The 17,255-nt window shown below is 36.4% G+C and overlaps 2 protein-coding genes across 3 annotated transcripts in view; one reads left to right on the top strand and one right to left on the bottom strand.

Moving 5' to 3' along the window:
• The window catches only part of LOC140342505 (acyl-coenzyme A thioesterase THEM4-like), an 82,182-nt gene that overhangs the window by 49,378 nt on the left and 15,549 nt on the right, over positions 1–17,255 (top strand). The window lies entirely within an intron of this gene.
• Positions 11,046–17,255, bottom strand: part of STX7 (syntaxin 7) — a 31,884-nt gene continuing 25,674 nt past the window's right edge. For both annotated transcript variants that reach the window (XM_072428712.1, XM_072428713.1), the window contains exons 9-10: positions 15,172–15,254; positions 11,046–14,635 (exon numbers count right to left, since the gene is read on the bottom strand). In XM_072428712.1, the coding sequence (XP_072284813.1) occupies positions 14,543–14,635; positions 15,172–15,254 (176 nt within the window). In that variant the 3' untranslated portion in view covers positions 11,046–14,542. The remainder of the gene's footprint in view (positions 14,636–15,171; positions 15,255–17,255) is intronic.

The raw sequence follows: 17,255 nt of genomic DNA, 5'->3' as shown, positions 1-17,255 counted from the left end.
CGTTTTTAGCAGGACTTTGGAATCTGAAAGCCCCCTATATAAAGGGGACTCCCAGATCTCTGCCACCCCACCCTGGGGAATGAGGACAGGGATACATAAAAGCCCTTACTCATGCCCTGAAAAGGTTAAAAATATGTATAAAAAATAAGACGAGACTTTAATGTTAAAGTAATTTATTAGATGTGTGTGTTTTGTCTAACTGTGTTAAACTTTATTTTTTACAGGTTATCCCACAATGAAAGGAGTCCTAACGCTGTGCTCATGTCATAAATGCAGCTGTGGGACTCCTGACAGTGTGGAATCCCCAGGCACTAGAGGGCAAATGAGGACAAGTCTCCCCATTCACCTTTAGTGCTGAATGGCTGAGCAAAAGGAAACCCTGATGACGCTTGGGCCGTCATCAGGGTTTCCCTTTTCTCAGCCAATCACGGAGTGGAGCTTTCTTGATTGCTTCCACAGCCCTAGCGGTGCTGTGGCATGTGTTCTGCATTCAAGAACACATGCCACAGCTCCACTAAGGCTGGGGGAGCAATCAGGAGAGCGGAGCTGTCAGGAGTGAAGAGCAGAGCTCCGCTAGGACCACAGGAGCAATCAGCAGAGCTCTGCTCCACTGACAGCTCAGCTCTCCTGATTGCTGCTTCAGACCTAGCAGAGCTGTGACATTTTTAACACTTTCATGGAATGGGTAAAAAAAAGTAAAACTCTTATGAAAAACCTGATGTAAAATAACTCCTAAGGGAAATCACAGTAACATCCGTCATAGGCAATTATGAGTTTTTTAGCGTTTTAAAGGCAAGCATTAAAATGCTTGTAAAAGTGCATAAAACTCATATAAACATGGTAGGAAGGTTTGCATGTGTTTTTAAAACCACCCGTGTAGACCCAGCCTTAGCCTACAACACTAAAGTGGTACTGACTAGAATGGTATTGATCTTCTGTTATTGAAGAGAAAATAAAGAGTCTGGCCAATTCATAATTTCTATATATGGTAACACAAAAAGCAGTGTGTTTTCTTTTTCAGTTGAATCCTCCTATATTTTAAAGTCTATATTGTAATATTAGAATTTATTTGCAGGTTGCACTGTTCAGAAACAGTAGGGGCAAAATATATATATGAAAAACAAACCTTTTCGAACCATCTTTAGCAACGATAACTTTTTGCAGTAGCTTTTGTATATTACCATACTTACACATCATTGTTGAGGGACTTATCCCACTCCACCTTACAACATTGCTTCAGTTCATTGAGGTTTGTGGGCATTCATTTATTCATGGATGTCAAGGTCTTACCACAGCATTATATTAGGTTTGCCATGTGATCATTGTCCCTTTGTAGGAACTAATTTCAGCCAAGCTTTAACTGTCACACAGATGGTCCTTACATTTGACTGATTTGATTACCTATATTATTTGATTACTTATATACAGAGAAGTTCATGGTTTACTCAATGGGCCTGATTTTCTTAAACTCTCCAAGGCTGGAAGGGATACACTTTCAGCAGTGAAGGTGGGTGATCCAGCAAACCTAGAATTAATCTTGACCAGGATTCAATACAATGCCTTGCAAATACCATACTATATTAAGGAAATCCATTCCAGGTTTGCTGGATCACCCAGTTTCACTGCTGAAAATGTATCCTCTTCAGCCTTGGAGAGCTTTAATAAATCAGGCCCAAGGACTTCAAGGTGTCCAGGTCCCGTGGCTGCCAAATCATTTGTACTTATATGTGTGTTTGGTTTCTGCAAGATGTGGTGCTCTGCATTATGGCCAAACATCTTTGCACAAATAATATAAAAAAGAAAAGAAGAAGAGGGGCCGGTTGACTTCCTCAAGGGATTCTTCAGAGACTTTTAATTTTAGTAACTGATCTCCCGATCACAAGGATAAAGAAATAGTTTTAAAGGAAAATGGGCTACTTTTGTAAGCTTGTATCTGGAAGGCCTGCTATGAGCTGTCGGAAGTGAATAGGATCCCCAGCCATTTTCTTTTATCTCAAAATCTTGATAAAATTCACCTTGGAAATAGGTATTATAGCAACATTCTTCCAGATATAAGCTTACATGCAAAAAGTAGCTCGCTTCCCTTGTGACCGAGAGATCAGTTACTAAAATTAAAAGTCTCTGGAGAATCGCCTGAGGAAGCCAACCGGCAAAGCGCGTTGGGTTTGAGACGTCAGTTACTACTGTACACAAATAATTAGCTGGCTGCAGATGCATGTTCTTGTTAGCTATTTATAATAATCAAACTATATGCTGTATAATGATCAATTACAAAGTACCTTGCAGGCCACAAAAAGTCCCTGTTTTTGTTTTTACTTATATGATTTGCTATAACAAGGTTAGCGCTAAAAAAAACCTAAAAACACACGAGAAGGACCTATCCTTCTCTCTTCATAATAACATTGTCGCACAAATTTGCCAACCTAAGCTTTGTTGCCACGTTCTTTTTAGAAGGAAGAGGCTTTCTCCTTGCAATCCTTCCCGAAAGCCAAATTTGTTCCGGCTTCTCAAATTGTACTGTCATATCCATTAACATTTAACTTGCTACCTGAAGCCTTTATAGTGATTTGTTTTTGGCAATGTCAATGTGAAGCCTTTCACAGTCTGACCTTGACATTGTGTTAACACACCTGAATGCTGTGGATCAGCAAAGTGCCAAAACTACTTTTATAGAGGTCGTCATTTTTGCTGTTGATCAATTATTTAAGTACATTTGACCCTTCTAATTGTTGTGGAAGAGGTAAGAATGTACCTAATTATTCACACATGGTTTCTGCATTCTGGTTGTACATACCTATCTATAAAGAATATTATATGTATATCTTTACATTTTATCTTAGGAACATTTTTTTGCATGCTATTTTTTCCATTGACCTTTTTCATCCTCTTTTTCTATATTTCTTATTTTGCTATACTTTCTCTCACTACTTTGTCCTCTGCATTTACCATCTAGAAATGATTCCTAAATGTGACAATGGTGAGCCATGCCTGAGCCATTGGTAGTATAAACCACAAATAATGTAACACAGGAGTCATTCCAAACATTTAGTCTCTAAACCAAGACCTTTCACGGCTAGAGCAACTAATATTTTAATGAAAGCTCAGAATTCAAAAGATTGAAACCCACTTTTGAAATTACAATAGCATAATAAACCGTTTATGACATTTTAGTAATTTGTTTCTGAAATACTTCATAAATGCTGAAGTTTTTAATAAATAGCACTGGTTTGCCTGAGATTGCTTTGATGTAAGCCTCTTACAATCTCTTTGACAGTAAAGCTACGTACACACGTCAGATTTTTATCGCCCGATAATCGGCATCGGCCAATTATCGGGCGAAAATCTGCCGTGTGTACAGTCGGTGTCGTCCATCGTCCGGACGACCGACCTGCCGGATCCACGGACGATGGACGACAGCCGATCCTAATGAAAGGGAAGAGCGCGCAGCAGGGTGCCGCTCCGTCGCTCTCCCCCTCCCCTCTCCATAGAGCATGAACGGTGCTGTATGTACAGCACCGTTCATGCATCGTGCACTCCCTTGTTGTTGGAAAGGGAGTGAAAGATCCTTTCCAACGACAAAAATTGGAAGTGTGTACGCAGCTTAAGACTATCAGTGAGGCAATAATAGTGGTTGTTTTGCTGCATTTCAAGTGTTGAGACACCACATGAGTGAGATCGTCATTGTTCTGTTTTTCTTCATTGTCCAATCAGCAGTCTGTAGGCATGAAAATGACAAGCTGTGTTTCTTAACTGCATGTTGGTTTACCACTGTGGCTTTGCTGTCTAGCAGGAGTGTTTAAATCTCAAGATCATTGTTAGAGTTTACATGCAGTCTAAAGAAAAAGCATTGAGTCAGATAAAAAACAGAAGGAGAAAACTCCAGGTATTATGTATCTAGCTATTAATTTATCTGTCTGACCCACTTAAATGTAAAGACATGGAAGAAGGTATTAACATGGCAAGTCTCCACAAGTTCTTACATTTTTAAGGCTAGCATTGTTCCGCTATCATGATAGGAGCATTACAGACAATTAAATAATACATTTTTACCTGCTTAAGTGGGTGAAAAATGAATACCATTTCAAAACATACTTTTTTTTCATCTAAACATCTTTCCTAATCAAGTGTTATAGTTAAAAGGAATTTTCTATGAGACTACTACCTTTAGATTACTTTTTGCATGCTTTATCACATACTGCAACTGCATGATATGGATTATGATATTCCATCTTTTTTTTTAAGTGACTGACATTATTTTTTGTCTAAGTCGATTTAGTTATGGAAATATTAAAAAAATTTTTTGAAGTGATAGCTGTAATTTATATTTCTTTCATTTTCATTACCACTAATAATTACCCAAGAGATATATATGATAATCGCTATGGAATCAAAATCCCCTTATCAATTAAATATGGTTTATATAAGAGACATGAAAATAAAGCTAATGCCCAAACATATAATGAAGAGACTTCTATAATGACTGATGTGAATTGGTGAATAACTTATTACCCAATTATGTCAAACAGTAAGATTATCCATTGCAGATACATTTCACAAGACTAAGAATGGTAAGATCTACATTTTAACACTTTTAAAACACAATAGGTATGTATGTATGTGTATGTATATAATTATATGGACTGTAGTACACTCCCTAGTGAGGATTCCATAGTTCATAAAGCAAATCAACTGCTTTCCTTACAAAATACATGGCTTGTTAGTAAGTGCCCACACAGGCTTGTTTGCAGCCTACCTGCTGACTTTCCATTCCCCAGCCTGACTGCAGAAAAGTAAAATTATTAACTCACAAGTAATTAAATCTGACACCAATGACCTTTTAAAATGGGCCTACAAAAGACACTGCATTTTGCTGTTCACTTAGCGAAATAAAAAAAAGTCTTCTAAAGTGATAATTACCTTATCCCTAAATATAAAGCTTAGTAAATGCTGTGAAAAATCTCTTCAAAGATGAGTGATTCTCTGCAAAGAATCACATGCAATGAAATCTAAAAAATGTTTTTTTTTCTTGCAGCTGATTTGTTATCAGAATTTTGCCTCATTCACTAAACTAAATTAATTATTACTTGCTAAATCTTTGTATGAATCAAGTAAAAAAGAGACAGGGATTTTTGGCAGCAAATTAAGGTGTATTTTTCAAAAAAGTACAACATGAGTGACACATATTTTATTACATCAGTGTGAGAAAACCAAACATGGTAAAATCATTGTTGGACTGTAAAGGCGTCCCTTGATAGGGATATGCCTAGCTTTCTAAGTATAGAATCGTCTGACTAAGTGTTGCAACAAAGGTACAAAAAGCTCACAAATCTTAATCCTGATGCGTTTTGCCAGATGGCTTTATCAGGGGATGTGCAAGGAGAGTCAGAGAATCTGTACAGTAAGGTATAAACAAGAATAATTATGACTATTGTAATGAAACATAGATAATAATACCACAGGAGTGACAGGTCAGATCAAGATTATATAACTAAGCAGTTTACCTGCTTCATGTTCCTGCATCATGTATAAATCAATATGTCTCATTACTTTATTTTGATATGCACAACATATCTATTTATCCATATATAGTAATCTACATATAAGAACACAATCATGTCAAGTTATGTCTATGTCGGTTATAAAAGGAGAAGTTTTAGTATTCTTTTGCTATGTGTTGGTTGACAAAGAGATTTTCTAACTGCAGGGAACATCTGATTGCCTCATGGAATCAGGAAGGAATTTTTTTTCCTGTTGAAGCAAATTGTACCAGGGTTTTTTCCCCTTCCTCTGGACCAACTATGTCCATAGGGTTTTATATCTGGGATATGTTTGGACTTGTCTTTTTTCACCCTGACCTACTACGTAACTATGTTGTGAAAGTTTTCTTTGCAAAGAATTATGTTCAAGTAAATCTAAAAAATGTTTTTTTCTTTGCAACCAATTGAATGGTAGGCAGAATTTTACCTGATTCACTAAGCTAAGTGAATTATTCCTTACTTTACATTTGCTAAGTGAGCAGCCTAAAATCCTGTTTATTTCTGCTACATTTTTAAAGTATAAAGAAAAACATTTTGAAAGACAAATGTCTTATACTTGTGAACCCTACAAAACTTTAAAGAATGCCCTTAAACACAATAATCTATAGATACTCAGAACCATAAAGTGCCTCTACAGTGTGTACAAGTTAGCTTACATCACTGTGGTCAGTACATTAAACACAAATCTGTGTTTTATTGTACTTTACAAATGGCTACATTATATGCTGCCAATTTTTTTTCTTCTTTCAGATTTAGTAAAGTACATACATTTGTACAATTTTACAAGCTTTTATTATTTGCTCTTCTGTTAGCAGTTTATGTTACTTTCCTCGGTGGAAAACCTTTTGATATTTACCTTAGATTTTTTAGGTAGAACCCTTAATTCACCTATGTATTCTTTTCCCAGTCATCTGTCATTTTGTGATATCATCTTTACTACAAATATTTTGCCAAATATGCTTTATGTTATACTACATGAAGGCAGCAACATGTCAATTGTAGGCTGCATTGCCCAATACCACATTTTTGGCCTATGTGCAACCACAGAATCATTTCTTCTCACCCTGATGTCCTATAATCGATATTTGGCCATCTGCCTTTCATTACGGTACACTGCAATAATGAACATAAATCTTCAACTTCTACTTGTTATTTTATCATAGTTGCTAAGTTCAATAGTGACCATGGTTTCCTTGGTTCTTATATGTAAACTTCAGTTTTGTGGCTCAAATATCATTGACCACTTCTTTTGTGATGTAGCTCCAATTTTAGAACTTTCTTGCTCAGACACATCCACATCCATAGTAAAATTGGAGATATATGTGTGTTCTGTTCCCTCCTCCTCTTGTCTCTCTCATCATCATCATCATCATCACATTTACCTAAGCGCTATTACATGCATTTCTGTGCAAAAGCCCTACAATTCTTGATTGTAAAATTTAGCAGTTTATATACGGAATGCAAAATCAGCTACTACAATTTACAGCACTGTGAAGGCAGTATGTGCTCTCCAAATGGACATCAGTTTCTGCCAATAATGTATGTATAACTCAACAATGACCGTCCCTTATTTACTCCTTTTTGGTCTGTTAAAATATACCATTTAAATATTTTGTTTTCTTTTGAATTGTTGCACAAAATACCTGTAGATTCAGCAAGAAATCTTGTGTGATGTTGAATTTCTTTTCTAGACTTTTATTAGTTACATTGATGTCATCTTTCTTTGAGGATTGGAAAACATATTGGCCAATGTTGTATAGAACAAGAAGGGGTGATTCTGCAGTTCTTCCTAGAGTGACAACCCTGCTCTTTCATACATATTGTATAATAAGTAATTATTGTCATCCTGGAACTGAAAGCATGTTACTGACAGGATTGGCCGGTTAAAATGAAAAAGAATAATATTAATACATATATGCAGTCAATACATATGCTGATTTGTTTTCTTGAGTACCTACAAAGTCCCGTTTCTTAACTCTTACCTTGCATACAATCTCAGTATGTGGTACTAATTTGGTATAAATTAAAATCTAAGGGCAAGCTACATTACATTTTTCTTGGGTTTGTATAACCTATAATATGTTATGAGTAGTAACAGATCAAGTGAGTAAATAATTGTTTATTTAATTGATTTCAACTTTGTAGGCATCATATCAATTGTTCTTAACAGTACAGAGATACATGAGTTGGAAAACCAAACTCTGTTTACAAAATACACATCATTGTAAAACAATACATTTTTCATTTTTTTTTCTTTACATAAAGTTCTTAACCTTTTTCCAAAAGAGCACATATTGTCATTTTCTTATAACTTTATAAAAGTGAACCAAACATATAATGTGTAAAAAAATGTACATGGAAATTGATTTCTGAATGGCTTTTATGCAATGAAAAATAAATCACAGTCTAGCATTATTCTAAACATGTAACATATGCTGTGTGATATTGAAAGTGATATTGGAATTATTTTTCAATACATTTTAGATTTATGAAGTTATTAAATGGAACAGCTCTTAAATTACACAAAATAGCAAGCAAAATTACTAAAATATATACAGCATGGCACCAGTTGTATGTAAAACTAAAAGGCGACCTTCCTGCAACTAATAAATTCTGGACCAAAAAACATTATCTGACTTTAATGTACAGCTATAAAACTTCAAAATTTTACAAAATACGTCAAGCTATGCTATCCTTCTACCTTCACATACATTTCTCAAAATGAACACAAGAATGAAATTGAACCTAAAAGACTATTTATCAAATGCATTATGTAATAAATTTTGTTTTAGGTTTTCCAGAGTTAATTTACAATGTATACACCAAAATGCAGTACAGGTTTCAGGCCTATGAATAGTGTTAAGCGGTTACTTTTCAGTTGTGTTACTTCACAATAGTTATAACAGTTACAAAACTTGGCAACTGCTTAACAGTCCAAAAAAAGAAAAATCTGTAAAAAGCACAACAACTTTAATTACACTATTAGTGCCATAACACTAGTGTGCCATGAGAGATCTTCAGGTTTACCGTGAGAAATTATCCAATTATCATTGTCGAGTGTCTGTGACTGGCAGAGTAATGTAATACTCTTCCATATCAGTGGGTCGAAGTAGGTAGCTTATTTGCCTTGTTTATTCTTCAAGACAAGAGAATTAGCTACAGAGTGTCATTTTGTAACATTTTTAATTTGTGGTGTGTCGCAGGACTTTTCAATGTAAAAAATGTGCTGTGGCTCAAAAACAGGTTGAAAAACACTGTTATAACAAACTTTGATTGAAGACAAAAACCATACAATGCTGAATTTAAAGTAGTTAGAACAAAACAGTGTTCACCAAAAATTCATACATTTGTCTCATTTGATCCAGTAGAGAAAAAATATATACGAATCCTGGGGAAAGTTTTGAAAAATGTTTAAATAGACATGGCGGTTCTGTTACTATCCATGCAGATATTTTAAAAATAAATAAAACTATAGAACCATTATGTTCTAGTGTGAAAATCCTGGCCATCACATATTGTTTTGTTGTAACTTTGGCACAGAGAATGCAAAAAAGATGGTCACATGATATGCAATTGCCATTCCTGGATGCACCTAAATGATCTTTGAGCATCTGATGTAGGAGGTCTCATGTGTTTTAATTGAAGTTTTGTTTCCGGCCTATATAGATGGCCATGTGGGTGTCATTTACCAGGGGAAGAAATGGCAGCAGGATACACTATGAAAAGAAGACAGGGATCTCATGCTTATTATGTCTTGGTGCAAGATACCACAGGGCACCTTCAGAAGTCTTGTGAAGTCCAAGCCTTCAAAAGTCAGAACTGTTTTTGTGTTTTAGCACAAGTGGGGGCCAAAACAATATTAGGCAGGAAGTTTGAATGTGTTGGGTGATTGGTGTTTGCTTCCTAAATGTAAACTATACACATTACAAAAGAATACTTTGGGTAAATGGGTACAAAATGTTTGCAGTGTGTTAAATTGCCCTAACTTCTCTGGCAACATATTGTGATATGGTCAGTTTGGTAATGATAGTTCCACAAGAGTTTTACTTGAGAAAAGGATACTAAAAGAAAAATGCAAAACAGGTTGCAGATTCTAGTGTTTAAATCCTCTCTCCCTTTTCTATCAAAGAAGGAGCCATATATTTGTATGGAGTTGCCGTCTAAAAGTTCATAACAATAATTTTAAGCACATATTCGAGACTATTATTATTATTATTACCGGCTATGTGTGTGGGGCCATTGATGTGCTGTGTGAGTCCAAATGAGGAGGTAATGGAGAAAGTAATAGTCTAATGAAAGTATATATATATTCTCTGTCTACATTTTCAAAACTTTGGTGGAAAATCAAACCATATAATGTAACAAAAATTTCAATGTAGTGGTATCCATGTATTGGCAACTCTACAACAAGCAAAGTAAATAGAAGTGGCTACCTAAAGCCTTATGGTATTGTAATACCTTATTGGTATTAATGGAGGTGCGTTAAATGTAAAATGCTTAACCATACACTTGCCCCCACTAAGGAATTACAGCATTGTAATTAAATTTTACAAAAGTACCCAAGACTGACTTTAAAATGTGAACTTAGAAAGGAATGTTCACAAGGTGTGTGATCTGTGTATATATATTTACATATGCAAAGTAATTTTCCACAATGTGCTGAAATATATATAAGCTATTGGGAAAAGTAAAGTGAAATGTATTAAGAAAAGTAATTGGGTATATGTTCTGTTGAGCCCCAAAGCGTTTGCTTTGTTTGCATAGCTATATGTATGCCTTTGCTTCTTTCATTAAAGCATACCTAAACTGAGAAAGCAAAAAACCACCAGAAGGTAGTACTATTTGACAAGAGACATCGTTTGTCCCTTTTGTCAAAAACCTAACTTCCTGGCTCCTGGTGGCTTTTGATTCTTCCCTAAACTATTCTGTGCATACTTGCTTATTATGGCAGAAGATCACCATCCACCAATCAGTTTAGTTCCTCTTTAGGTGCAACTAAAAGGGAGATATACTCATATTGAGTTAAATAGGCAACTGTGATTAATCAGCACAACTGCACATCACGTAAGTTAAGAGTTTTTGTAAAGCTTTACTGATCCAGATGGTCAAAAAAGGAACCACCTGGATCCTCGCATTCTGAGGCAATTTTACCCAACATTTGGGTTTAAAGTTAAAACTTCAGACACAGCTAAAATACCCCACTGTACTTTGTTTCTAGTCCCTGATCTCTAAAACAAAAGTCCCTTCATCCAGGGTGTCATCCTAACATGTGAAATTTGTATGAGTAGCAACTAAGACTAGCACAGCAACAACTATACTTCTGAGCTACTGTGTTGCGAAACATGTAATACCAGTAACTGTTGGTGTATCCCACAAAAATAAATACATTGTGTCTGGAGTTCAGCTTTAGTCATAAACATGGAGCATTACTAATTACTAAATTAAATATGGTGAGTGATGACCAACTTTCACGGTGTCAGAAGAGCTCAAAATGAAAAGTCACTAAGGTTTAAATTTACACATACACTTTATAATGGAATGTACACGCAAGTTTAATATTCATATGTTCTGTTGCTCTTTCAATTTCAAGGAATCTATAATATAGATTAAATATCTTTGTGTGGGAATTAGCTTGACAAATGGTAGGCAACTAGCAGGACTGGATGCCATATCAGGGTTTTATTGAAAAAAAACAAGAAAAATTGTTTTTCGGGTAAAAATCACACAAGCACTTATCTTCAGCTGTCCCCTGTCTATAACAGTCCGTTTTCAAATAGCAGAAAAACTAGAGTCACCTTGTCTGTAGAGTCTTGACTCTCTCCCTCTTTCTTTAGAGCCTTGTCTCTCTCTCTCTTTCTCAGGAACACTGTGGAGCTAAATGCTCTCAAGCCCTCTCCATTAGGGTCTTTTCCTCACACAGGGCACCTGTCTGTGTCTCCAAGCAGAGCTCCCTCACACAGAGCACCCTGTCTGTGTCTCCAGCGCAGTCACTCACACGGACCACCTGTCTGTGTCTCCAGTGCAGTCACTCACACGGACCACCTGTCTGTGTCTCCAGCGCAGTCACTCACACAGACCACCTGTCTGTGTCTCCAGCGCAGTCACTCACACAGACCACTTGTCTGTGTTTCCAGCGCAGTCACTCACACAGACCACCTGTCTGTGTCTCCAGCACAGTCACTCACACAGACCACCTGTGTCTCCAGCACAGTCACTCACACAGACCACCTGTGTCTCCAGCACAGTCACTCACACAGACCACCTGTGTCTCCAGCACAGTCACTCACAGACCACCTGTGTCTCCAGCACAGCCCTCACACAGAGCACCTGCCTGTGTCTCCAGCACAGCCCTCACACAGAGCACCTGTCTATCTCCAGCACATCACATCGACTGACTGAGCTCCTGGCTCAATGTTAAATCTCCACCCTCAGTGCTTCCTCATCAATTATCTCCCAGGTGAGAGTCCTCCACCTGCCCCTTTACATAGGAGAGGAATCCTGTGCAAATCTATCTGCTCTCTAGTACTTTTCCTGCTGTTTGCCTACAATTGTCACATTTTTGTTGTGTGTGTTTGTTTCATTTTATTTACAACAATGGCTTTAGTTAATATGATGTAAAGGGTGTGATAACATATAGGGCACTGAAAAGGAATAATTTTATTTCAAATATACAATCTACTAACTAAATTCGTTGAATAAAGTAGACTGTGAAAATTTGCCCACAGTATTTGTAGATTGCTTTGCAAAAAAAATACGTACATCGGTATTACATATCAAAACAAAACCTTTGCACTGACTATAAATGACACACAATGACTTTGAAAGTTTGAAATTCTATAAAAGGTGACCAAGTTTAGGGTTACCTCTTCTTTACACCCTGTATCAAAACAATTTCAGAAAACATCAACCTTGCCTTTATAAAGCCCACCACTGCATTTGATAAAGATTTGAATGAATATACAACAAAATAATGCTTTGTTACTGTAATAATAAAATACAGACAGGTATTACATAGCCTGAACTGTAGAAAAAAAAAAACTTTTTTATACAATTAATCTCTAAGGGATGTATTTATAAGTTATTTCTCTGTCAATCTGACCTAGGTTTGCCACTAAACTCATTAGAATCGATAGCTTTAACTATTGTGACTGCTCTGCACTTTGATAACTCTCCACTACGTGGCACAATAAGTCATTTACTAATGTACTGTGAGTTGTGGATATAGCAACTACATAAGGGGTTCCCTGAAGACCTAAAAGTTATTTCAATAGGTTCCCCCATGTTAAAAAGGTTGAGAAACACTGCAATTACTTGGGTGAGCAACTGTGAATTCTCTTAGTACTATACAGTATGACAAAAGCTTTCTCCTTGACAATAACTTACAGCATTTTGCTTTCTTCAGAACCAACCTCAGCTGTGTGTGGTCCACAGCTGTTTGCTGCTGTCGATTGAGATGGTTGTTTTTAACCAGTGCCCCATGGTTTATTCGTTCTCAACACCTACACAGGAGTTTTCATCCTCCTTGTGAATTTGTGCCAAAGTTTATTTTAGTTTAAAGTGTGTTAGGTGTACCTGCTGCTTCATTTTGAGAAATGCAACTATGCACTTTCTCTAAAGTCATGTCGAGGACAAGTAATTTACATTTTAAGTGCAATTAAAATTTGCATGAATAAATACTACTCTAAAACAGGGGTCTAAAGCTTTTATTCTGTTTTAGTTTCTGTTATGTGGTAAAGTGTATGTAAAGACAACATTTTTTTTCTACAAGGATAAAGTTCTAGCTAACTTTTTTTTATTTTTTTTTGTTATGTGTGTTTCTGCAGTGAAAGTTCATTCTCATTTTGTGCATTTGAGACAAAAATTGAAGGGAAAAATCCATGATATTAGCAAACAACAAAAGTTTCAGCTATACATAAACTTCAATGACCTTTGTTGGCAGTACAAACCAGTTCTGATGACAGTGAACATAACAGAATTTTATCTGCATCATACACTACATACTCATTGATTTATATTGACTGATTTAGATAACAACATAAGACGGCCCCCTACACAAGCAGTCAAATGAAGGGATGGGCTTTCTCATCTGCAATACAAAATATTACAGAATTCTGACTGAATGTTATGAGTAAGAACAGATGCACTACATCCTTTTTTATAAATGTGCACCTATGTGTCATTAACCTTCCTAGCGGTAACCCCGAAAGTGACTCGGGGTAGAAAAAAGTTGCTGAAAGCGGTAACCCTGAGTCACACTCGGGGTAGGTAAACCTAATGGAAGTAATGGTAAATACAGCCTTACCTGATACGCCGGCGTCCCGCGCCGTCCATCTCTGCGATCCCTGACGTTTTCCTTCTTCCTCCGGCGTCTTCTACACACGATGAGTCACCGGGGGAGTTCCGGGTGACATCGATGCGTGTGTACGTTGCCGGTGGGGCGGGGCGGGGCGTGAAATTCAAAATCTATTTGTATTGCATTCAATACAAATTAACTGTATTGAATGCAATACATTAGATTTATATGTGTAAAAGCAGTACATTGTTTTCAAGAACATTTATTTTACAGTATATTAAAATAGTATGAGTATAATATTTAAAAAAAAAAATATATATATATATATATTTATTTATATATATATATATATATATATATATATATAATTTATTATTTTTACATGATTTTGTGTTTATATATATTGTTATACTACAATATACTGTAAAATAATGTTCATGAAAAACAATGTACCCCTTTCAGACATCTAAAACTGGAAACAAATGAACTGCTAGAGAGGTTAATTTAATTCCATGGCAAGCAGCATATACAGTTGTTTATAATTGTTAAAACCAATGAAATCTATCATTGTGCAGTGCTGTTCAAGTGCAAGTAGGACAATTTACATTTAAAATATACATGCTCAGTTTCTTCATTTTCACTGCGAGGGTCATTTCCCGGTGATTTTTTTTAGGAAGTGCTAAATATAAAGATATTGATAAGGACACCCCTTTTATTTTGTTGCTCCCCAGATAATCAGTCCGAGAACTACTGCAACTATAACAAGCACGACGATGAGAATACAGATCTTCTTTCGGGATTTGCGCTGTAATACAGAAAAAGTCATAGGATAAACTCTTTCTAAACATAGTCAAATTATTATTAAATACTAGTCCATAAACTGGAAGTTTTAAGGCTTTGTGGCTCAAATCACATCACACATACATCAGACTCATGAAATGTTTTCATGTTTATAATCTTTGCGATTTACAGCATCATTTAATTGCAAAGTGAATTTTATTGTTTCACCTCATTTACCAAGAAAAATAAATCTGCTTCACTATTTTAATGAATTAGGCCAATGCATTGTGCATTCTTACTTATAAGAATTTTAATTTTGTTTCACCTCATTTATCAAGAAAAGGGAAAAGTGCTTTACTCTTTTTTAGTTTTACTATTTTATTGGAAGATATACAGTAAGTGTTTCACTCTTTTAATATATCAGGCCAATGCATTGTACATTCCTAATTATATTATTGTCCAAACAGACTCTTGTATCAAGAGTGTCTATAAAAAATGTATATATTGCCTATACCAACCAAATCCTACAATTTTCTTCTGAATTAAGGTAGGTTACCTTACCTGGTACTCAGCTGCTCTAGCCAGTTGCTGGTTAGCTTGTTGTACGTGAACATCAGCACTTTCCACATTAGCTTCTATGCTGTCTGCATGACAAAACAGATGTGCAATTACAGCATATTTTGTACTTCAAACCTCATTCAATAGTTAAAGAACTGGTTAATTTATAAATGCAGAAGACAGATCTCAGGTTTTTATCTTCTTTTTTTATCAATGCTTTGTTTAATTTTTAAACAATAAAAACCTAACAATACAAGTACCTATGGAATGAGAGGGGAGAGGAAAAGTGTGAGAAAAAATGAAAGGTAGAGGGAAACAGAGGAAAGCAGTGGGAAAATTATAGGGAGGCAAGACTAGAGGTGACCAGTCACATCACCAGGCGGTCAGTGAAATTTGCTCAGAAGGAAGGCAAAAAAGATAGGAGAATGCGTTACATTGTAGTTCACTGGTATCTTGGGGAGGCTCACGTGGCACAGATGAAAATCTAAGGTAAGGTCTAGAATCCCTTGGAGGAAGAGGTTAAGATGGGATCCGATATTCCTCCAATGTTAAACCAGTTTGGAGGAAAAAAAACAGGATCAGTTCCCAGAAAGCTAAATAGTGCATGTAGTGAAAGTAAAAGAGAACAGAAGCTCTGTCGAAATCAAAGTGCCTCTTTACCGCTGAGGCCTTGCAAAATACGATTACTAAATCTGTGGACACAACCCTGCTTAATTAGATTTGAAAGGGGTCTCGCCAACAGATATTTCAGTATAACAGTGGTAGTAGTCAGTATATCAGGCACAGACATGGAATTGTGAATGTCCTTGACCCATAAAGTGCAACTAAACTGAAAAAAAAAATCCTTGCTTACCTTTAGATCCTCAGATCGCTCGATCCCGCTGGAGATGTTTTCAATTGGGACACACATCATCCTGCTATCCGCCTTTGTCCCGGCGTGGAGGAAGCCACAGGTGCCCCCATCTTTGTTTGTCTTCCTCCTTCTTCTGGCTACATCATTTGATCTCACTGTGCATGCACAGAAGGAGCAGCCAGAAACCTCCTGGAATGTGTGACGTAGGTATCCCAGAGGCTCTGCCCTCCCATTCCGTCTTTATCGCTGGGCAGCGATAAAGACAGAACAGAAGGGGCATTTTTTTTTTTTTTTTTAAAAAGGGGTGTTAAAAAAGAAAAAAAAAATGAATAACATTTTTACTTTAATTAAAAGGGTTGCCCACCCTTTGATGTAATGTAAAAATTTTGCTGATGGGTCTGCTTTAAGTTGTTTGTTCTGTTATAATTTTGTTCTTTTATTAATTTTATAAAAGTCCTCAATCCTCGGTCCCATGTCCATATCCAAGGCACTCCTACAAGTCCTACAAGTGGCTTGAAAAGACTACAATGATTGCAAGCAAACCCTAGTGGACAATTGGAATCAAGGTCAGAAATCCTTTTAGCAAGATGTAGGGTATGTTGTTTAATTTCCTCAATCTCCTTCTTCAGGGTTTCTTCTAGGCATTTCACAACTGCCTCTAGGTCATGCTTCATGGGAAGGAATTCAAGGAGGGCCCGCAGGTCATGCATGAAAGGAGCATGTCCTGATGGTTAGAAAGCCAAAAAATCTGCAGGGTGTCAACCCCAAAATATTTTAAATTGGAACAGGCGACAGAAACTCTGGAAATCTGGTCATCAGTTGCATTGCAGGAGGGAGGCACATGATTGAGTTGTGGGGTCTTCCAGGCATGAAAGCTGCCTGAAAAACATCCATAGTAACTCCCCAGTAAAGTATGACCATAACCATGCAGAAAAAACAGTTTTACTTAATTTCCTTTTAGAACAGTGTCCATTGCAATATACTAAAACCATGAAAAACAAGTTTCCCAAACTTGGCTTTCTCCTGATCAGCTAAAAAGAGCTGTGGATCAGCAGTTAGGACGCTAAAGGCAGTTACATTAAGACTGAAGTTTTATTGCAAAACATATTCACAAAGTGAATTTTTTTATGAGGATGTAAGTAGACAGACAGTGGAGTAGCAGTTGACATAGTGTACTTGGATTTTGCTAAAGCATTTGTCACAGTACTCCACAGACAGTGATCGTACAAGATAG

The sequence above is a fragment of the Pyxicephalus adspersus genome, chromosome 12 (genome assembly GCF_032062135.1).
Source record: "Pyxicephalus adspersus chromosome 12, UCB_Pads_2.0, whole genome shotgun sequence".
NCBI classification, from domain to species: Eukaryota; Metazoa; Chordata; class Amphibia; order Anura; family Pyxicephalidae; genus Pyxicephalus; species Pyxicephalus adspersus.
The sequence above is the reverse complement of the archived record's forward strand: the minus strand, read 5'-3'. Positions and strand labels throughout refer to the sequence as shown.